This window comes from Prionailurus viverrinus, chromosome C2, assembly GCF_022837055.1.
Source record: "Prionailurus viverrinus isolate Anna chromosome C2, UM_Priviv_1.0, whole genome shotgun sequence".
NCBI lineage: Eukaryota > Metazoa > Chordata > Mammalia > Carnivora > Felidae > Prionailurus > Prionailurus viverrinus.
Window position 1 is genome coordinate 18453428 of NC_062569.1, and position 22860 is coordinate 18476287.

Below are 22860 nucleotides of genomic sequence, written 5' to 3' on the forward strand. Positions count from 1 at the left end.
AGTAAAGAGGACATTATAAATTCTCATTATAGGGGTGCTTGAGGGGCTCAGTTAAGCATTTGCCTTCAGCTCAGATCATGATCTCACGGTTTGTGAGTTCGAGCCCCACGTCAGGCTGTCTGCTGTCAGCACAGAGCCTGCTTCAGATCCTCTGTCACCCCCTTCCCTCTCTTCCTCCCCCATTTGCGCTCTCTCTCTGTCTCTCTCCAAATAAATAAATAAACTTCAAAAATAATAAATTCCTATTATAAAAACAGCGTGTTGACCCAAAAAACAAATAATCCAATTAAAAAATGGGTAGAAGACATGAATAGACATTTCTATTCAGAAGACATACAGATGGCCAATAGATACATGAAAAGATGCATCAGGGAAATGCAAATCAAAAGTACAAGGAGATATTACCTCACACCTGTCAGAATGGCTAAAATCAACAACACAAGAAACAACAGGTGTTGGCGAAGATGTGGAAAAAGGGAACCCTCTTGCACTGCTGGTGGGAATGCAAACTGGTACAGCCACTATGGAAAACAGTATAGAGGTCCCTCAAAGAGTTAAAAATAGAATTACCCTATGATCTGACAACTGCACTACTAGATATTTACCCAAAGAATACAATCCTAAATCAAAGGGATACATGTACCCCAATGTTTATAGCAGCATTATTTACAGTAGCCAAATTATGGAAACAGCTCAACTGTCCATTGACTGATGAACAAAGAGAATGAATAATATGAATATATTACTCAGACATAAAAAAGAATGCAATCTTGCCGTGTGCAAGGACATGGATGGAGCTAGAGAGTATTTTGTAAGTGAAATAAATAGTCAGAGAAAGACAAATACCATATGATTTCATTCATATGTGGAATTCAAGAAACAAACAAGCAGGGGTGCCTCAGTGGCTCAGTAGGTTAAGCATTCGACTTCCACTTAGGTCATGATCTCACAGTTCATGAGTTTGAGCCTCATGTTGGGCTCTGTGCTGACGGCTCAGAGCCTGGAGCCTGGAACGGGCTTAATTTTCTGTGTCTCCCTCTCTCTCTGCCACTCCCCTGCTCTCTCTCTCTCTCTCTCAAAAATAAACATTGAAAAAGAAAAAAGAAAGAAAGAAATGAGCAAAGGTAAAGAAATAAAGGAAGGAAGGAAGACAGAAAGAGGCAAACGAGGAAATAGACTCTTAACTATAGAGAATAATGTGATGTTTACCAGAGGGAAGGAAGGGTGGGGGGATCGGTTATACAGGTGATGAGGATCAAGGAAGCACTTGTGAGGAGCACTGGGTGTTGTATGGAAGTGTAGAATCACTAAATTGTGCATCTGAAACTAATATTACACTGTGTGTTAACTAATTTAAATTTTAAAAAAGAGGGTATTGAGTCCTTTCAACCTCAAAATAGGTGGAAAGCCCTAGTGTAGGAGTCTTGTAGGCCTTTTGTCTTTTTTTTTTTTTTTATCTTTTACTCTGAGATTGAAAGTCATTGGGGAGTTTTGAACAAAAGAGTAGCGTGATCTGACAAGTTTCAGAAATGTTACACTTGCTGCTTTGTGGAGAATAGATTTTAGGGAATCCCAACCCAAGTGTAGAAGGTTTATCAGAACCCTCCTCCTATACTGCTTGGTGGACCTAGATCCCTACATTTTTATCCCTGTAGCCCACCAAGGCTGTCAGAGTGCTGCTCAGCTTCTCTGCATCTCAGTTACCCCTTCCAGAAGCACCCTTGAATGCCACACCTTCCCCAGACTCCCCATGTTCTCCTAGATCTAGGTTCTATAAGTTTTTGCTGCTTGTTAGCTCCAATACCCATATATACATCTGTGTATATATGGTGAATATATGTGTGTGTGTGTGTGTGTGTATATAATGCATATACTTTATATTCTTGTATGTATATGTGTATATATATACTTTATATACTTATTCACTTTACATGTATATGTATATATAATTATATATAAAATACTTTTCTAGCTGTCCTCGGTGGGAGAGTTTGTCCAGATTGCCTTGTCCACCAATTATAGATCCCACCATTATTAAAGGTGGAATTTCTATGACGTTTTAATTTTTTTTAATGACTCTATAACTCAAAGAGCAGTGGCATGTTTATAACTACACCCTAAATTCATGAATCTGAATGCAGGCACTTTTTTAAAAAAAATTTATTTATTTCTGAGAGAGCATGAGCAGTGGAGGAGCAAAGGGGACAGAGGATCCAAAGTGGGCTTCAAACTGACAACAGCGAGCCCGAGGTGGCGCTCAAACTCATGAACGGTGAGATCATGCCCTGAGCTGACGTCAGATACTCAATGGACTGAGCCAGTCAGGTGCCCCTCTATGACTTTTTTTTTTTTTTAACATTTATTTATTTTTGAGACAGAGAGAGACAGAGCATGAGCAGGGGAGGGGCAGAGAGAGAGGGAGACACAATCCGAAACAGGCTCCAGGCTCTGAGCTGTCAGCACAGAGCCCGACGCGGGGCTCAAACTCACAGACCCTGAGATCATGATCTGAGCCGAAGTCCGCCGCTTAACCTACTGAGCCGCCCAGGCGCCCCAATGTTTATTTATTTTTGAGACAGAGAGAGACAGAGCATGAACAGGGGAGGGTCAGAGAGAGAGGGAGACACAGAATCTGAAACAGGCTCCGGGCTCCAAGCTGTCAGCACAGAGCCCAATGCGAGACTCGAACCCATGGACTGCGAGATCGTGACCTGAGTTGAAGTTGGACGCTTAACCGACTGAGCCACCCAGGCGCCCCCCTCTATGACTTTTTTAATGAAACAAAACAAAACTCAAAAATAAGAAACCAAAATGATAACATGGTTCTAAGTGGTGGAATTCAGGTAATTTTTTAAATGTTTTGTGTTTTCAAATTTTCTGTAATTACACACACAAAAAATGTTTCAGGGTGCCTGGGTGGCTCAGTGGGTTGAGCGTCTGACTTCCGCTCAGGTCATGATCTCATAGCTCGTGAGTTCGAACCCCGCATCAGGCTCTGTGCTGACAGCTCGGAGCCTGGAGCCTGTTTCGGATTCTGTGTCTCCCTCTCTCTCTGCCCCTAACCCACTCTCATTCTGTCTCTGTCTCTCTCAAAAATAAACATTAAAAAAATTTTTTTTAATGTTTTGTGTTTTCCAATTTTCTGTAATTACAAAAAAAAAAAAGACTTTTTGCTTGTTAGCATTATGTTTAAAGAAGTTTGAAAGTACAGGGCACCTGGCTGACTCAGTAAGTAGAGCATATGACCCTTGATCTTGGGGTTGTGAGTTTGAGCCCCACGTTGGGTGAAGAGATTTTTTTTTTTAAGTTTATTAATTTATTTTGACAGAGAGAGAGAGACTGAGAGCTGGGGAGAGGCAGAGAGTGAGGGAGAGAGAAAATCCCAAGCAGTCTCCACACTGTCAGTGCAGAGCCCAATGAGGGGCTCAGACTCACAATCCGTGAGATCATGACATGAGCCAAAATCAGGAGTCAGAGGCTTAACTGATTGAGCCACCAAATCACCCTGTGATTACTTTAAAGAAAAAGAGTCCCACGGTGGGGGGGCCTGGGTGGCTCAGCTGATTAAGCATCTCACTCTTGAGTTCAGTTTGGTCATGATCTCACAGTCTGTGGGCTCGAGCCCCACGTCGAGTTCTGCCCTCCCTGCTTGGGATTCTCTTTCCCTTTCTCTCTGCCCCTCCCCTGCTCGTGCTCTCTCTCTCTCTCAAAATAAATAAACATTAAAAAAAAAAAAGAGGGAGAGAGAGACCCACACATTCTAAGCATGCTTAAAAATAGAAATAATTTGGGGCACCTGGATAGCTCAGTCAGTTAAGCAACTGACTTCAGCTCAGGTCATGATCTCACAGTTTGTGAGTTCAAACCCCACACCAGGTTGCAGAGGCTGCTTGAGATTCTCTCTGCCCCTTCCCCATTTGCACTCTCTCAAAATAAATAAACTTAAAAAAAATAGAGGGGCGCCTGGGTGGCTCAGTCAGTTAAGCGTCTGACTTCGGCTCAGGTCATGATCTCACAGTTCGTGAGTTCGAGCCCCGCGTCGGGCTCTGTGCTGACGGCTCAGAGCCTGGAGCCTGCTTCACATTCTGTGTCTCCCTCTCTCCCTGCCCCTTCCCTGCTCATGCGGTGTCTCTCTCTGTCTCAAAAATAAATAAACATTAAAAAAAATTAAAAAAAACACTTAAAAAATAGAAATAATTTGTATAGATAGTCTAGAAGGTGATTTTTAGAGTTAATTTTAATGTACTTTTTAAACATGCCTTTAAATGATGTGAAAAAGTTGAAGTTGCTATTCCTTGCAATACTCTGAACACCTGAATAGCCAATAAGTCAAACACATGTTTACTAATTAAAATTAAAAGTGATTTAGGGTAAGCTTGTTAAGAACGCTCTCATTTATTTTTTAAGATATGTTAAAATTTTGAAACATCCTTGGCCTAGAAATTACAACATTTAGTTATTAGAAAATCATTGGGGGCACCTGCCAGGCTCAGTTAGAAGAGCATGAAATGCTTGATCTCAGGGTCATGAGTTTGAGCCCCACACTGGGTGTAGAGATTACTTAAATAAATAAAACTTAAAAAAAAAAAAAGAATATCAGGGGCGCCTGGGTGGCTCAGTCAGTTAAGCGGCCAATTTCAGCTCAGGTCATGTTCTCACAGGTTTGTGAGTTTGAGCCCCGCTTCAGGCTCTGTGCTGACAGCTCAGAGCCTGGAGCCTGCTTTGGATTCTGTGTCTCCCTTTCTCTGCCCCTCCCCCGCTCACTTTGTGTCTCTCTCCATCTCTCAAAAAATGAATAAACGTTTATATATATACACATATATATATAAAGAAAATCATTGTATATAGAAGACACTACATATAATTAAATAATTATGCCTCCCCTAAAAGCACAAATGTATTTTGGAACACCACATTTAAATATTTATCTAAAACTGGTTACGTTTTAAGAACAGTTCCAAAACATTGAGGGCTAAGTAACTCATGCAAAATTGTTCCTTGATTTTATTATACTTGAAATGTTGGCTGAAGAAATTATTGATAATGAAAATGCGTTCAGGAGAAAAAAAAAAACTAGAGAGAAGATCATGAAATCGCTTTAATTTTGTGAGACAGACGTTGTCAGTGCTCAGCCAGAACACTTCAGATGTTTTCATTTCTTCTATGTCGCCCGCCCTCCTCGGCTGAGTGCTTTTGTGTCTAAGGGCCTGCACCTGTGTCCTTGAACTACAGGTGCCACTTGCCTGCTAGTTTACATTCCAGTGCCTGGGAGTTCACACTCTCCTCAGGTGACCTGAAGCCCAACTAATACAAGGAATGTGAAAGCCTCGTTTCTTTGCCGGGAGTTGGAACAAACTCTGAATACTCGCCAGTATTCCCCTAAAAGTACTTCTGCGATAAACCACCAGCACAGGAATCCCTGATTTGGCGTCGGTTTCTATACGTATCATTATCTCAAATTACAACATCTCTCGGAAAAAAAAAATAGTATAAAATTTTTTTCTAGGAGCACCTGGATGGCTCAGGTGTTTAAGCATCTGACTTTGACTCAGGTAATGATCTCATGGTTAGTGAGTTTGAGCCCCACGTCGGGCTCTGTGCTGACAGTTCAAAGCCTGGAGTCTACTTTGGATTCTGTGTCTCCCTCTATCTCTGCCCCTCCCCCACTAGTGCTCACGCTCGCGCGCTCTCTCTCTCTCTCTCTCTCTCTCTCAAAATTAAATAAACACTAATTTTTTTTAATTAAAAAAAATTTTTTTTCTAGGGGCACCTGTATGGTTCATTAGGTTGAGTATCTCACTCTTGATTTCTGATCAGGTCATGATCCTGGGATCATGGGATTGAGCCCTACATTGGGCTCCACGCTTGGGATTCTCTCTCTCTCTCTCTCTCTCTCTCTCTCTCTCTCCCTCTGCTTCTCTCCCCCGCTCGCTCTCTTTCTCTAAAATTAAAAAAAAAAAAAATTTTTTTTCCTGCATCATGTCAGGAAGCAACAGGATTTATTTTTATATACAAATCAAATATGACATACATTGGAATTAAATATAGTTTATATATTCAGAAACTTAATATTAGTTCACTAAAGAATTATTAGGGACCTAAGGGTTAATGAACACTAATAGTATTCAATTAAGACCATTTATAGGAGTGATATATAAACTGACAATCCAGACCTAGAGTCTGCAGAGAAAGAGCTATTCCTGGCCCAGTTGGAACACCAAATTATTGATTAAGCGGTTGCTTGGGGGAAATGGAGAATTAGAGAGCAGGAAATTGGCTCTTAAGAGAAATGTCACTCAAACCATCATGAGCTGGTAGATCCCTGTGTTCCACTACAGAAATATTTCTCTCTAAAAAGTCTGAACTAGACATCAAGATTCTCAGAGTACTCCTTCACCCAGGTAGAATAGGAAAAATACTGACAGAAGTCTGGATTTATTGTTTTACCCATTTTACATATGAACTTGAAGCCACTGTCTTGCTCCAAATGATTTCTGCCAGGAGATGGGAGTACAGGAGTTTGAACTCCAGCAATCGTACTCCAGCATCCTTGTCTTTAACTATTACTCCACTAACGCACAGCATCCTCTCTCATGTTTATAATAGGAGATACAAGCACAAGAGAGACTAAGAAGCTTGCCTGAGGCATCAGAGTGAGTCCCAAACAGTAAAAACTAGATTACCTATTTTTTTTAAACATTACGTAATTTTTTTTGTTTATTTATTTACTTATTTTTAGTAATCTCTACATCCACTGTGAGGCTCAGACTCACAACCTTGAGATCAAGAGTCGCATGCTCTTCCAACTGAGCCAACCAGGCACCCCCAAAACTAGATTATCTAGCTGGATGTGTGCCTAGTTTTTTCCTTCCTGTTACCTTCTCAATTCTTCTAAAATCCTCTTTAAATAGTTTCCCCTGGTCCCAGCTACACTACAGAGTATTAAGGGGAGGTCATGGTGGTGGCAGTGGTGACCACTACGAGGTCAAGGGAATTTTGAATAGTCTAGCTAACCCAATCCCACTTGGAAATTGTTCCAAATCTGGGGCACCTAGGTTGCTCGGTTGGTTAAGTGTCTGACTTCAGCTCAGGTCATGATCTCAAGGTTTATGAGTTCAAGCCCCATGTCAGGCTCGCTGCTGCCAGCACAGGGCCTGCTTCAGATCCTCTGTCCCCCTCTCTCGCTGCCCCCCCCCCGCCCCCTCACATGCTCTCTCTCTCGAAAATAAATAAATATTAAAAACGAAAAAAAGAAGAAATTGTTCCAAATCTACAAGCCCTTGAGATTAAACTTTTATTTTATTAAAAAAGTCAGTGGCGGGGTGCCTGGGGGGCTCAGTCGGTTAAGCATCCTACTTCAGCTCAGGTCATGATCTCAAGGCTCTTGAGTTCAAGCCTTGCGTCTGGCTCTGTGCTGACACTTCGGAGCCTAGAGCCTACTTCGGATTCTGTGTCTCCCTCTCTCTCTCTGTCCCTCTCCTGCTTGCATTCTGTCTCTCTCTCTCAAAAATAAACATTAAAAAAAGTTTTTTAAGAAAAAAATAAATAAAACAGTCAGTGGCTTTTGTTTTTGTTTTTTTATGTTAATTCCAGTATAGTTAACATGCAGTGCTATATGAGTTTCAGATGTACAACATAGTGATTCAACAATTCTATACATTACTTAGTACTCATCATGAGAAGTATACTCTTAATTCCCTTCATCTATTTCACCCATTCCCTCTGGTAACCACAAATTTGTTCTCTATAGTTAAGAGTCTGTTTCTTGGTTTGCCTCTCTCTCTTTTTTCTTATTTCATTTGTTTTATGTCTTAAATTCTACATATGAGTAAAATCACACGGTATTTGTCTTTCTCTGACTTATTTCACTTAGCATTATACCCTCTAGCTCTATCCGTGTGGTTGCAAATGGAAAGATTTCATTCTTTTTTATGGCCTAATAATATTCTATTGTGTTTATTTATACACCACCCCTTCTTTATCCATCAATGGACACTTGGGTTGCTTCCCTAACTTGGCTATTGTAAATAATGCTGCAATAAACATAGCAGTGCATATACAAAAATTAGCATTTTCGTTTTTCTTTAGGTAAATACTCAGGAGTGGAATTTCTGGATCATATGGTAATTGCATTTTTTATTTTAACTGTTTGAGGACCTCTATACTATTTTCCACCAGTTTGCTGCATCAGTTTGCATTCCCACCGGCAGTGCATGAGGGTTCCCTTTTTTCCACATCCTCCTCAACCCTTCTTGCTTTCTGTTTTTTATTTTAGCCATTCTGATAGATATGAGGAGGTATCTCATTGTGGTTTCGATTTGCATTTACTTGATAATGAGTGATGCTGAGCATCTTTGCATGTGTCTTTTGGCCATATGTCTGTGTCCTTTGGAGAAATGTTTGTTCATGTCTTCTGCCCATTTTTAATTGGATTATTTTGCTTTTTGATGTAGAGTTGTATAAATTCTTTATATATTTTAGATACTAACTCCTTATTCAATATATCATTTGGAAATAACTTCTTCCATTCCACAGGTTGTCTTTTAGTTTTGCTGATTATTTCTTTTGCTGCGCAGTTTTTGTTTGTTGTTTTTCTTTTGCTGTAGTACCAGTTTATTTTTGCCTTTGTCTCCCTTGCCTGAGTAGATAAATATTGCTATGGCCAATGTCAGAGAAATCACTGCCTGTGCTCTCTTCTACAATTTTCATGGTTTCAGGTCTCACATATAGGTCTTTAATCCATTTTGAGTTTGCTTTTGTGTACAGTGTAAGAAAGTGGTCCAGGTATAAGAATCTTAGGAGCAGAGAGGTTATGGTTAGTAAAAATGAGGTAGTAGCCACCCTCCATTTAATACAGCATGGTACTTAGAGTGTATGGATTCTGATAGAAAAATGGACAAAGGATTATAATGAAAGGTCACTGTAAAGCAAACATGAGACTCTTAGACATACAAATAATAGTTTGATGTTACTTACTGAATTAGTTAAGGTCAAGCTAGGCTGCCATACGAATGAATACAACTAAGGGGTGCCTGGGTGGCTCAGTCAGTTGAGCGCATCTGATTCTTGATTTTGGCTCATGTCATGCTCTTAATTTAGTGAGTTTGAACCTGACGTTGGGCTCTACGCTGACAGCATGGAGCCTACTTGAGATTCTCCCTCTCTCTCAGCCCCTCCCCTGCTTGCACCCTTTCTCAAAAATAAGTAATAAATAAAAAACTTAAAAAAAAAAAAAAAAGTGGGGCGCCTGGGTGGCGCAGTCGGTTAAGCATCCGACTTCAGCCAGGTCACGATCTCGGGGTCTGTGAGTTCGAGCCCCGCGTCAGGCTCTGGGCTGATGGCTCGGAGCCTGGAACCTGTTTCCGATTCTGTGTCTCCCTCTGCCTCTGTCCCTCCCCCATTCATGCTCTGTCTCTCTCTGTCCCAAAAATAAATAAACGTTGAAAAAAAAAAAATTAAAAAAAAAAAAAAAAAAAAGAAGAAGTCGTTAGGCTCCTACCTAAATGTATAAAGGATCAGGAAAACACAATCTAGGTGTGTGTCCAGGGGAAAATAAAAAAGGCCATGGTGTTGCCTCTGCCACACTCATAAGTTCACAAATGAAGCTAGATAACAATACTATTTTGCCTATCAGAGCAGAATCTCTGCCAATTCCACTTATAGGAATTTATCCTATAGATGAACTAAGATATACGCAAACATTTTTTGTAAAAGGGGTGGACTGGAAATCTTGAATGTCCATCAGAAGGGGCTGCATCAAATTATGATGTATCCATACAATGGAATACCATGCAGTCATAAAAAAGTATAAGGAAGCTTTTCATAAAGTGATATAGAGTAGGCTCTGTGATACACAACTAAATGAAAAAAATCCCCAATATGTAGAACATTTTAATATTTTGATAAAAAAATATGTATTGCTTGCACACATATGAAAGAATCTCCTGATAAAACAAACAAACCAACAAAACCGATCGCATTGCCTCCAAAAGGGGAACTGAGGGGGGAAAATTTTACTGCAGACCCTCTTGTACGTTTTGAATTTTTAGTCATGTCAATATATTACCTATTCAAAATTTTAAGTTTATTGGGAGGGTATGAATTCAGACTGCCACTGTGTGACCTTGACAAGTTGCTTCAGCTTTCAGTCTCAATGTGTCCATTAGCAAAAGGGAGTTATTAGTGCCTGCACTTGCAGGGTTGAGAAACCAATTGCTCCATTTCTAAAGGAAATTGTAATTGATTTGGGTATGTTTTAATCACACTGATCTAGAAATATTAAAGCCAACAGGAACAGCTTGTTGGTCAGGGAAAGCCTCTAAGGTGACATTTAGTACCTGGGAGTTTTCTCATCATAAAGGCTCTAGGAGAGTGCTTGGCTTCTCTACAGAACACGGAAGCTGCAATACCAAAGGAAGACAGCAGTTGCACAGCAGTCCAGTAGTGCGAAGAGTAGGAAGATCATGGAAACTTTCTACAAGGACTTCAGCTTCCAGCACTGGAATGACACTTAACAAGAAAACTGTAGCATAGCAAAATAGAAGCCAGCCCTTTTTAGAGATTGTCACACCAATATTTAGCTTGAACCCTCCCTCTCCTTCCTAAATTAGCATCAAGTTTAAAAAACATTTTTAAAAATGTTTTTCTAATTCATGCAAGGACCAAAGAACCAAGAGAAAAAAATTCTCAAGACTAAATACTATACATTTTATTTCCTCTCAAATTGACTGTTTCTGCCATTACAATTTTTGGTAGGTTACGGTACTTGGCTTCTTTTTAAGTGTATTATTAGGTGACAAAAGATAACAGGTCCATTTGTTAGTTTAATAAACATTTATTCCTTTAGTCGAACCACCTCTACACATAAAGTTAGGTATGGTTTAGGATCTCTTTCTGAGTGAAAAAAATTCAGATCTAAAGGGGTTTTAAGCTGGTTTTCTGGAAATCACCTCAGCCTTAAACCCTTGAAAAAAAATAAAAACTGGTTCGAAGACAACCAGCAGTTAGATTTTGAAATCATACTAGATTACATCAGCAAACTTAGAACTGGGGCAATTCCTCTTTATTTGCTACACACTCAAGCTCACCCTGGGAAACAAACTTCATCTACTGCAAGACAAGAATGTGGTGGTATGCTTAACATCAAGCTGGGCATAAATGATGGCTTGGCGAGTTTATGGAATGACAAGGATTTTGAGGGGTTAGAGCAAAGATGAGAAGGGACCGTGGAAAACACATTAAGGATGAGATTGTAAACTATAAACTTGTACTGACACCAACTACAGGACTTTTCTCAGTAGCCTGTGGGAGTGGGTAAGATGGGTTAACCCAAGAGAACATACTTTGCTAATGGGTTCAAAATGGTCATGAACACCAATTAACACCATTTAAATGATAAAGCATTTAAAACTGATCTAAGCCAACTTTTTTACCCTCACACTTAAAAGGTTATGATGGCCACCAGTTTCCCAATCCTAGCATTAGATGGGTTACTAGCTTACAAATCTCAAGGTAAAGTGTTCTCATTTACCCAATGTTCAATTTCCACCAGTTTTAACGTAAATCAGTGTAAATACCATTACTGACTGCTTTGTAGGAAATTCGGTATTCTAACAGATCCCATGGAGTCATGGAATAGAACCAGGAGCCTCCACCTTTTATGTGATACTCACTCAATGGTACTGTGTAGACCAAGGCAATTTTGCTTTGGTTAAGCAGGATTTATTTTCATTTCTAAGAAAATCCTCTTGCAACAGGTTTATTCAATTCACCTAAAAATGGTGGCATTTTTTACTATTCTTTCAGAAGCAGCAGTTACATGAATCGGATATTGGACTCAACCTAAAAATGTGGTTCCTAGTTAACATTTTTCTGCATATCATCATGATAAAAGATTAGGATATTCTTCACGTTTCCAAGCAAAATCCAATTTAAAAAGCTTGTTCTTACCACCCCCCCAAGAACAAACATTTGAGAGTAAACCAGCAGAGCATAACATCACCCCAATGAAGCTGTAGGTTTCATTACATGCACCAACAAATCTACATGGCTAGCTTCTGCATTCCACTTTTACAGAATTTATTTTACACCTATTATACCAAACAGCATTTAAACACTGACATATAAACTCCCTAATAAGATAAAGCAAAAGACACAAGTGTTTATCTTATTAGAAACAAGATACACCATCACTTATAGTCTTAAACATTATTGCACTTTAACTTTCATAATTTGACAATGCATTCATGGAACAATCTGCAGACAACTAATTTTAACAGACAAATTAAAGAACACTTTTAAGCAGACATGACTGTCCTAAATTGTTTATTAGGTAAGAATTTTACAAACATTACTTGTATTAACGGTAACGGTGGAGCTGGAGAGTATTGCGTCTTCTCCAAGCCGCACGGCGAGAACCACCAATAGTGTGGTGGAACTTGTGACCCTTTCCGAGGCCACGGCTCTTGCGGCCTGCAGATGTCAGCCCTCGCATCTCCCTGTGCTTGTGAACTGGTTTGGTGATCCACTGGGTGTCAGGATTTCTTCTGATAGCTTTATGGAATGGATCGATAAGGATAACCTCAAAGAATTTGTATGTGGAATCTTCGCCAACCCAGTAAGAATTCAAGACTCTCAGAGCCCCACAGTGGCGTCCAGCTCGCTCCTAGAATAGGAAAAAAAGACCCCAAGGTCAGCCTTCCATTTCCCATAGTAGGAAATGAGGAAGAAGTCTCTTTAATTTACACACTAGACAAAGACATAGGCCGTTCACTTAAGCACTCAAGTATTTTACTAAGCATCTCCCCAGAGGCTAGGACCCAAAATATAAGGAAGACTTACTAAAATAACCCATGTAAACATTCTTAAGATTGATTTGAAACCATTGTCTATTATCCCCCTCTCCGATATATGGCCAACAAAATTGAGGAACCTTATCTTTTCCTAACACAACTGAGGGATCAGCAAACTTTTCATGTGAAAGGTAACATTTAGCCTATTATTTTAGGCTTTGCAGGCCCCAATGGTCTCTTGAGTGTAAGTCGTTTTTGCCTTTTCTTTTAAAAACAAAAACATTTTTAGCTTACAGAGGGCAACGAGGCCCTTGTGTGGTCAACCTCTGGGACAGAGTACAGCTTCATTTACTAACCGAGAAAGACAACTTATGACCGGAACATAGAAAATTAGCCATATCAATAAATGCACAGCTTATACGCATCTGGGAAATGTGCTCTTTAAGACAAAAGTTTACCGCCCTTCAAAAGCTCAGGTTCCAAGGTTCACGCTAATCATAAAACACTTTCCGTTATACACAAAGACAGGTTAGTAACGAAGACTCTTGGGACAGCAACACTTTACCAAGACTGAAGTAAACACAATGGGGCTCAAGTTATCAATCAGAGTCCTCCACCATCTCCAGGTGATCGATACAACTGCTACTAAAAGATCACTTACCTCTGCAACAGACTGGAGGCTTCGGGCAAACTTCAGCTGGTTGACACCGTGATGGACAGGCTTGCCATAGGTAGCACCCTTAGGAACTGGGCGTTTGCGGCCACCACGTCGCACACGAATCCGATATATGACATAACCTGTACAAACAAATTTACAGTGGCCTTGTAAAAGACGTAAGAATGGAAGACTCCATGACTTGCCACTAAATGCTGCAACATCAAATATATTTCAGATCATAAGCCGCATATGTATCCGATGAAAGTAAAACAAATACCCATCTAAGACTTATTCTAAAAATGAACACATTCCTGGGTTTTACAAAGTACTCTACGTTGATCACACAGGGAGATTAACTTCTCATTCCCACTTTATGCTTTTGTTTTGCTTCAGTCCAGACTCCTACAGATTTGTAATCTAAGACACTCTCGCTACTTTAGACGACTCTGTCCAGGGTTTACCCGTCAGCAACTTCCGGGCTTTTTGCCAAGCCGAAAGCAGTTACCAACAAAGCCTTAAGTGATGGAAGGCACTGGGGCATATACCTCTAATTACCGGTTTCTAGAATTTCCCCAAGAACAAACTTTATTTAAGCATCCACGCAGAGTCCGCTCACCTTGCTTGGCCTTGTAACCCAGTCTGCGCGCTTTATCGGGCCGGGTTGGGCGGGGGGCCCTGTGGAGCGCAGAAAGCTGGCGATACTGCCAGCAGCGCACCCTGAGAAGAAAGCGCATTACGTCGGACTGCTTCTTCCTCCATAGCTCCTGGATGTACTTGTAAGCGCCCATCTTGGCTTACCTTTGAACTAAAAAACATCATGCATTTAAAATATGGCAAGATTGCGTCCATCTTAGTTCCCCACCGGCCAGAAGGGAACCACGGAGGCTGAAAATGGCTATGCAAGAAATGCAAAGGCTAGCCTGCCCAACCCCCACTTCCGTGCCCAAGGAAAGCAGCGCTGTCACCCCTGCGACCCCAGTACGGAGCAGCGCAGAGAGGCAATCGGTACATTTTTGTTGGACACATGAATGGCATTAGACTTGGAAACTGATGGGGGCTGAGGGCTGCGGCAGGCGGCGTCCCCGAGGGCTTGGCCTGCAAAGAGAGCTCGCAGACACGACAGGGAAAAAAGTGCTACAGCCGCTGCCTCCAAGGTTAACTCTTGAGGAAAAAGCCCTTACTCCACCCAACCCGCAGGCCTCGCTTTAAGACCCTCTGGGCCCGGCCTCCCATCCCTCAGCCCCATGCTTCCTTTCCCTTCACGCTCCAGGCCCCGCTCGAATTCGCGCCGCCATCACATCGCCCCAGCCCATTCCGGGGGCCGCCTCTCCACGCCCGCGCAGCCCCGCATCCTGATCGAACTCGCGCCACACAGAAGACAGGAGGAGCTCCGAGGACGCAGGGTCCCCGAGTCTGGATGGCCGAGTCGAAAGGAGATCAGCGGCGGATGAAACAGCGAATACCACCAACACAGCCTACCTGATGGCTGTCGCCAGACGGAAAGGAAAGAGCCTTTCTCCCACAGTGCTTTTTGGGCTCCTCCCCCACATCGGCGAGCCTCTTTCCGGTGAAAGGCTGTGGCCTTATGGGACATGTAGTTCCGGCAGCGAGCTTAGTGGGCGGAGTTCGGTCGGGATTGGGCGCAGCCTCCCCTATTGTCCCGCCCCCTGTTCCTCAGGGTTTGAGTTTGAGAGGCAGGGGCAGCTCAAAGGGCGAGAGTGGGTGGCTGGGCCTCTGCCGGCGAGCGTCCGTGACCGTGCTGCAGCCGGGAGGAGGCAAGTTGGGGGCGGGGCTCTGGTGGCCGAAGCCAGTGGTGGAGCCGCGCTGTCGGAGCGCCGCTGCTTTTGGAGTCTGCGGAGGTGTACAGGTCTGTGCCTTGAGGTCAGAGGGACCGCCTCACGCACCGTAGGCTTTCCACTTGAGATCCGGGGCGAATTCCCCGGTGCGGCGCTGTCCGTGCCCCTTTTCCCTCTAGCCTGAGCCCCGAGGCTGTGTGACAGACCCTCGCGACGCTGCCCGAGGCTCTGTGGCAGACCCCCACGACGCTGCCCCAGCCACCAAATAAGACGTTCGGGGTGTCAGGGCTTCGCGGGTGGGGGCGCGCGCCTCGCCTTCGGGCTTCAGCCTACGCAGGCCCCGGTTCGGAGGGATTTTGCCCTAAAGACGGTGGGAGGGTGGGGAACTGGGGGGCTAGGGAGGGGAGCACGGGCGGCCGGGCGCCTTTCCATGACCGTGCCTTTCCTCTGTACCGACTTTCTCCCAGATTTGCTACGTCAGAATCATAGTTTTTATAGGAAGGCAAAATGTTTATTTTTGCCTAAAATGTTATGACCTGCTTGGCAGGTGCGAGCGTTTCGGGAGGAAATGCCGAGAAAATGCGTTTTGCTGCGTTCTTTGTTGAAAAATTGTTTACCAGTTTTTTGCGTCTCCAGAATATTTTCATTTTTGATGCAGTCACGTAGTTTACCTTTTAATACCTGTTTGGGTTATTTCCCCCCCTTATTACCTTTTTGTTTGTTTGTTTATTAATCGTAGCTTTACCATTCCAAGAATCCTCACATGGATCATTGACTCAGTCAGCAAATATTGATGAAATGGTTAATACGTGCCAGGTAGTGTCCCAGCTTCTGGGGATGCAGCAGTAGTCAACGTGAAAATTCTAGCTTTCTTGGAAATGGGCAATAAACGTAAATCAGATATGTATTATATTTGGTGATAAGTACTAAAGAAACATTTAAGGGAGGGAAGGGATAGTGAGTGTGGGCGTCAAAATTTTTGGAAGGAATATTCAGGATGAGTCTTCCTGAGAAATAACATTTGGGAAAAAAGATCTGAAGGATGTAAGAGATGTAGGGACTGATTTTAGTCAAATGGGAAAGTGCTGGAGGCTAGAGTATGCCTGGATTCATACAAAAACAGCAATCTGCCGCAAGGGAAACTAGCCTATGATATGAGGTGAAGGTTCTTAGGAGGACTTTGGGTTTTCACACTGTCTGAATTCAAAAACTATTGGAAGATTTTGAGTTTATTCATCTCTACACCCAACATGGGGCTGGAACTCAGGAGCTGAAGATGAAGAGTCACATGTTCTTTTGACTGAGCCAGCCAGGCACCCAAAAAGTATTGGAAGATTTCAAGCAGACGGGTGACTTCTTGTGATTTACATTTTTTAAAGGATTCTTTGGATTGCAGCTCTGAGGCCAAAAGAGGGGAAAAAGTTGAAGCAGAGAGACTAGGAGGTTGTATTAGTTTCCTTGTGCTGATTACAGAAAATATACTGGCTAAGACAACACAAATTTGTTCTCTTACACAGGTCAGATATCTCCGTAGGCTAAAATCAGATTGCTGCATTCCTTTTATGTATTTTTTTTTTAAAGTTCGTTTATTTATTTTGAGAGGGCGTGCATGAATGGGGGAGGGTCAGAGAGTGAGGACAAAAGAGAATCCCAGGCAGGCTCCACACTGTTGGCACAGAGCCAAGCAGGGGCTCAGTCGGCCGGGGCCCTGTCTCACAACCCCATGAGATTATGACCTGAGCTGAGATCAAGAGTCAGGGTTTAAGGGACTGAGCCACCCAGGTGCCCTGCTGTGTTCCTTTTAGAGAAACTAGGGGAGAATCCATTTGCCTAAGCTTTCCAGTTTTTAGAGGCCACCTGCATTCTTTGGCTCCTGACCCCTTCATTTTCAAAGCCAGCAGGATAGAATCTTCATATCTTTTTTTTTTTTAATTTTTTTAAACGTTTTATTTATTTTTGAGACAGGGAGAGACAGAGCATGAACAGGGGAGGGTCAGAGAGAGGGAGACACGGAATCTGAAACAGGCTCCAGGCTCTGAGCTGTCAGCACAGAGCCCGACTTGGGGCTGGAACTCACGGACCGGAAGATCATGACCTGAGCCGAAGTCGGCCGCTTAACCGACTGAGCCACCCAGGCTCCCCTAGAATCTTCATATCTTTGTTTCTGTCTGACAAACTTCTCTCCCTGTTAAAAGACACATGTGATTATACTGGGTCCACCTAGATAATCCAGGATAATCTCTCGTTTTGAGGTTCTTAATTTAATCACAGCCACAAAGTACCTTCTACTGTGTAAAATAAAATACTCGCAGGTGTTGGGGATTATGACCTAGGCATCATTGAGAGACCAGGTAAGGGAAGATAGTGCCTCTGACCACTGATGAGTGGTGGAGGTGGTAAGTAGTCCAGCGCTGGATGTGTTTCAAAGGTAGAGGATTTACTGATGGAGCAGATGTGGGGTGTGAGAAAAATGAGTCAAGAATGACTGATTATAAGGGCCTGGGTGGCTCATTAGTTAAGCATCTGACCTTGGCTCAGGTCGTGATCTCACGGTTGCTGGGTTTGAGCCCAGCTTTAGGCTCTCTGCTGAGAGTGAGGAGCCGGCTTGGGATTCTCTTTTTCTCTCTCTTTCCCCCCATTTCTCTGCTCCTTAATGACATGTACTTTCTCTCTCTCTCTCTCCCTCTCTCTCTCTCTCAAAATAAATAAATAAACTTAAAAAAAAAGAATGGCTGATTATAAAAAATTTTAATTAAAAAATAAAAAAGGGCTCAGTCTGTAGAGCATGTGACCCTTGATCTCCTGGTCATGAATTTGAGCGCTGTGTTAGACTACAAAGTTGGTTGAATCATTTGGAAAGAAATACTGGCAATGCGAGTAATCGCTAATTTCTTAATTAGCTTTTGCAGTTTTGTTTCTTAATTTGTTGCCTAGCAGTTTTGCAAGATTTGGACTGGTATTTTCCAATTGATTTTGAGATTCCTGAGGGCAGGTATCATTTCTGGTTTTGCCCCCTAGTTTGTCCCTCATGCCTGGCATTTTGGTAAGACTTCAGTAAATATTTACTGAATGAATAAAAGAATGGAAGGCTGGAATCTGCTTATTATATTTTATTTGCAATATTGTTTACAAAACTTTAATGTATGTTTATGTGAAATGCTTTCATATGTGGGTAAGTAAAAGTGTTGCACACAGTACATGATGTTTGCATAGATAAATAAATAAATACACAGTGTAGATGCTTTCCCTACGTGAAGCTTCATAATATGATCTATAACATCTATGATCTTGTTTCAGTATTAATATTATTTTGGTAGCATGAAAAAACTTGTGTTTTACTTATAAAAGTAGAATGATTTCCCTAGAAAAACGCAAGTACTGACAGTTTGGGGCGGTGGTTTCTGACAGCTCTTTAAAGGGAATATTGACCAAGCTCAGTGTTTTACACAGGAATGGATCAGGTCATGTTTTTATTCTCTAGCAACATTATTGATTAGCCTGGAGAGCAAAGCAATATGTAGTTAAGACTGCATTGAATTTTCCCTGTTAAGCATGTTCTCTCCAGTCGTTTGTATCAGATGAAGATGAATAGGTCACAGACTGAATTTTATTGTCCAGCAGTTACTTAGGGTGTGGACTGTACCAAGTAGTTCTAACTAGTGCTTTTGTACTAATCTCAGTATTAATAATCTCAGATGCAGTTTCTGGGTAAGCAATTTCTGCTGTCATAGCTTCAGAGTGTTGAAAGGAACCTTAATGGTCATCCATCTACTCTGGAGCCTTTCAAACACTTGAAAGCTATATTTACAAAGGAGGCTTGGCCACCCCCAGGATCTATTCATGTGATTTACTGCCCATTCAGGGTACTACAGATGACCTCCTTTTTGTGTTGGAAGGAAATGGTGCATATTTATTATGTTTGGGAATTGTGATACATTATAATACTTAAAGAACTAAGCTGCTAGTAGTTTTTCATTTGTAAATCTGAGTATATAAAAGTGTGAGAACCACTTCCATACATGTAATGTAAGTCCCCACCATCATGATCATATATAGAAAATCGTTTTTGTGTGAATGTTTAATGTTATTTGTTCAAAGCCTTACATTAAATACTAATGTTATTTTGTTTTATAAGTTCATACTTGATGGTAGCAGGTCACTTGAAGAACTTAGAATGTTTCAGCTATGCTTTAATGACATCTATTCTTTCATCTTTGTTTTGTTTCTCATGGTACGATATATTTAACATGGTTTACTCTGTTTTATCTTGTTTCCTTCCTTGTAAAATATCTTAAAATCCATACCTAGTGTTTGAGTAACCTCTATTCAGTTATTTGTACTGTTTGCCCTTGATGGAGATTCTCTGATATACCTAAACAACTTCCCCAGTTTATTTACACACACACACACACACACACACACACACACACAGAAATTCAAACTAATGGGTATTTTTAACACACTTCATCCATTAATCCTAATATCAGTGAATGATTGAAGTACAATTGTAGTATGCCACTTTTAAAGCAGATATATTGGGGCACCTGGGTGGCTCAGTCACTTAAGTGTCTGAATTTGGCTCAGGTCATGATCTCCTGGTTCTTGAGTTTGAGCACCTCGTGGGGCTCTGTGCTGACAGCTCAGAGTCTGGAGTCTCCTTCAGATTCTGTGTCTCCCTCTCTCTTTCTGCCCCTCCCCCGCTAATGCTCTTTTTCTCTCTCAAAAATAAACATTAAAAAAAATTAAAGCAGATATATTAAAACCACTTCCAAAGACTGATATATTTAATTTCTGAATTTCTCAGAATTCTGTTGGTTTCAGCATTTTCCCAGTTTGATACAGTCCCCAGAACTTGGATTAGCCTCCATTTTACGGAGTGTGTGTGTTGTGGGGGGGATGGGTGGGGAAGTCTGTTGCTATTCATAATTTTTTTTTCCTTTTAACTGCCTGGTTCACTTAACTACAGTATGTACCTGCCCTTTTAAACAACTTGTATTTGTTTGAAGATTGATATAATGTGTGGTAAAGGGACATTTTCATATTGAACAGGAAGAGGAGAGAAGGTAAGTATTGGTATTTAGAAATTCTGCTGGGCTGAGACATTTTTAGAGGAAGAGAAATAATAATAGAAAAATTAGAATTTAGATTCCAACAGCAACCTTTTCTGACAACAGAATTGTTGTAGAGATACTGCCATCATTTTTCTTATCCTCTGTCAGATTTATTTTTTAAACTTTTGGTGACATGTGGTCAAGTGGCAACTCCCTTTAAATTTTCACTATTATCACTAAAAACCTTTTTGAAAAAACGTTAAAGATTCAGTGGCATCATAACTTAGAGGAGACCACAATATACAGAAAGTGTAGAATCCTATGATAAATGAGATGATATTAGATTAATCATAAATTTAGAGGTATGTGTAAAAAATGTTTTACAATAGGCCATAGTTGCTGACATAGGAGATACCTACCGTAGATGATCTATATTACACAAAGCTCTCCAATTACAAATAAAGGCTGAGAATTTTTCTATTGCAGTTTTGTTGAAAATATATTTATAAAAAAGAGGGGCGTCTGGCTGACTACCTTGGTAGAGCACGCAGTTCTTGGTCGTGGGCTGTTAAATTCAAGCCCCACGTCAGACTCTGCACTGACAGCACGGAGCCTGCTTGGGATTCTCTGTGTCCTTCTCTCTTTGTCCCTCCCCCTCTCATCTCCCAATAAATAAGCATTAAAAAAAAAAAGTCCCTTAAGAGACATAGTTCTTGTGGAAACAAGTGATAAATATTCTTGGGAAGATTTGGAAGGATCCCAAGCATGCCACCTAGGAAATAACGGTTGCATTACATAAGTGATGATTATTTCTCTGCCAGTAAAATGTAATGGACTGCTCTGGAAATGAGTGCTGTGTTATTACAGTGCTACAATAATCGTAGCATTAAAATTGTTCCTGTCAGCAGATTAGTGTCGTGGCTGATTTGGGTCATAAAGTATTATAGACTTGAGAAAATAGAGAAGAGTTATAGGAAGTTCATTTGTTGCTTAATATTTGTTGCTTAATATTGTGTCGGTAAAACACAACAACAACAACAACAACACACACACACGATAGTGATGCACAACACACATGCACACGCAGAAAGGTACCTGGCAACCCTTTGAATGCTCACCTGTACTTTCTTGGCGTAGTTGTTTCTGCCTTGAAGGAGTCGTGGCATCCCTTTTAGTCTGAGTTACTGCATGTTCTGTACTTCTTAAGAAGAGAATTGGGGGGAATAAGGTGGTGGAGATGGCAGAAGGCAGTGTGGAAATTTTAATTCCTTTCTCAAGTTACTCTGTTGTATTCAGTGAACTTTTTTTTTTCCCTTTCTGCCCTGGCTTCTGATGCCTTGACTTCTGGGAAATCAAAGCTTTGAAGAGAATGAAGAAAATATTACCTGGTCTTGCCGTTCCTTGGATATGTTAAGAAGCTAGGAGAAAGGAGTTTTCACTTTCTTTCTGGTTTAAAGTGCCTGAGCAATTTTTCGAGCATTAAGAAGTGTGACTCAAAAAGTAGTATGACCAAGTGGCTACCAAAATCCAGTTTCTCACTCTCTTCATAAAAATTGATGAACTTAATAGCATTAATGTTTCTCTAAAAAATTAGGATCATTCTCTATCCAAATTTTTGTCTTCCTGTCTCCTTAAAGTTTTGCTTAAATGTTGATTTTTCCAGGTAAATCTTGATGAGCAGGAAGTATCTTTCAAGAACTGGTTTCATCTAGGATTTGACTCAGATTCCTGTAGACATAATCAATGTTGAAGTATTCTTTGTATAAAATGTGGGTTTTTAAAAAAATAAACATGTATTTATATCTATATGTATTCTTGTGTTTATCTAGATTAACTCTGCAAAAATATTTAAGAAACTGGTAACTGATTGTTCTAAAGGAGCAAATGGCAGACTAGGAGTGGGGTTTGGAAGCATATGCTTTACTGTATATATATATATATATATATTTATTTTTGAAATTCCCCCCTCTGTATGTATGACTTATTTAAACATAGAAAGAAAAAGGATTTGAACAGTATACAGTTTCACAGATCGTCTCTTCTCTTCACAGTGACATCCTGAGAGAAGATGGGAAAGGGCTGCAAAGTTGTGGTTTGTGGCTTGTTGTCTGTGGGGAAAACAGCAATTTTGGAGCAGCTCCTTTATGGGAATCATACAATTGGTAAGACTTTTTTTGTCTGGTTTCTCTGTAGGTTCTTGGAACTGCTCGGTGTCTTTTGTTGGTCATGCTAACCTAAAGGTGCATGACGGTACACGAAAGTGAGGTGTAATCCAGAAGGACATAAAGGGTAGTAGAAGTCAACAGAGATTGAAAGCCAGGGGAATGGGGGGAGATAGGGGAGAGGAAAAAAATCTTAGTTATTGAAATTCAAGGGTATTTGCTGTAAGTTACAACAGGTAAGAAAACAAATGTGTGTGTGTGTGTGTGTGTGTGTGTGTGTGTGTGTGTGTGTGTGTAACCTTTTATATATGTGGTTTCCTGTGTATTTATGTAATGAATAGTTGTCTCAGAGTCATAGAATCACTGACTTGAGAATAGAATGAATGATCTCTCATTCAGGTT

At 41.1% G+C, this 22860-nt stretch overlaps 2 protein-coding genes across 5 annotated transcripts in view; one reads left to right on the forward strand and one right to left on the reverse strand.

Annotated features, from left to right (window-relative positions):
* Positions 1-12307: 12307 nt before the first annotated feature.
* Positions 12308-14949, reverse strand: RPL15 (ribosomal protein L15). Its single transcript, XM_047874519.1, has 4 exons — positions 14929-14949; positions 14066-14254; positions 13453-13589; positions 12308-12664 (listed from the first exon to the last, which is right to left on the reverse strand). Exons 2-4 carry the CDS (start codon positions 14235-14237, stop codon positions 12359-12361), a joined length of 615 nt encoding a protein of 204 aa, XP_047730475.1. The 5' UTR covers positions 14238-14254; positions 14929-14949; the 3' UTR covers positions 12308-12358.
* Positions 14950-15014: 65 nt separating this feature from the next.
* NKIRAS1 (NFKB inhibitor interacting Ras like 1) overlaps positions 15015-22860 on the forward strand; it is a 47758-nt gene continuing 39912 nt past the window's right edge. For 2 of the 4 annotated variants that reach the window (XM_047874525.1, XM_047874526.1), the window contains exons 1-2: positions 15015-15316; positions 22348-22458. In XM_047874525.1, coding sequence (XP_047730481.1) covers positions 22365-22458 — 94 coding nt within the window. In that variant the 5' untranslated portion in view covers positions 15015-15316; positions 22348-22364. The remainder of the gene's footprint in view (positions 15317-22347; positions 22459-22860) is intronic. The other 2 variants (XM_047874523.1, XM_047874522.1) reach the window with 2 other exon arrangements.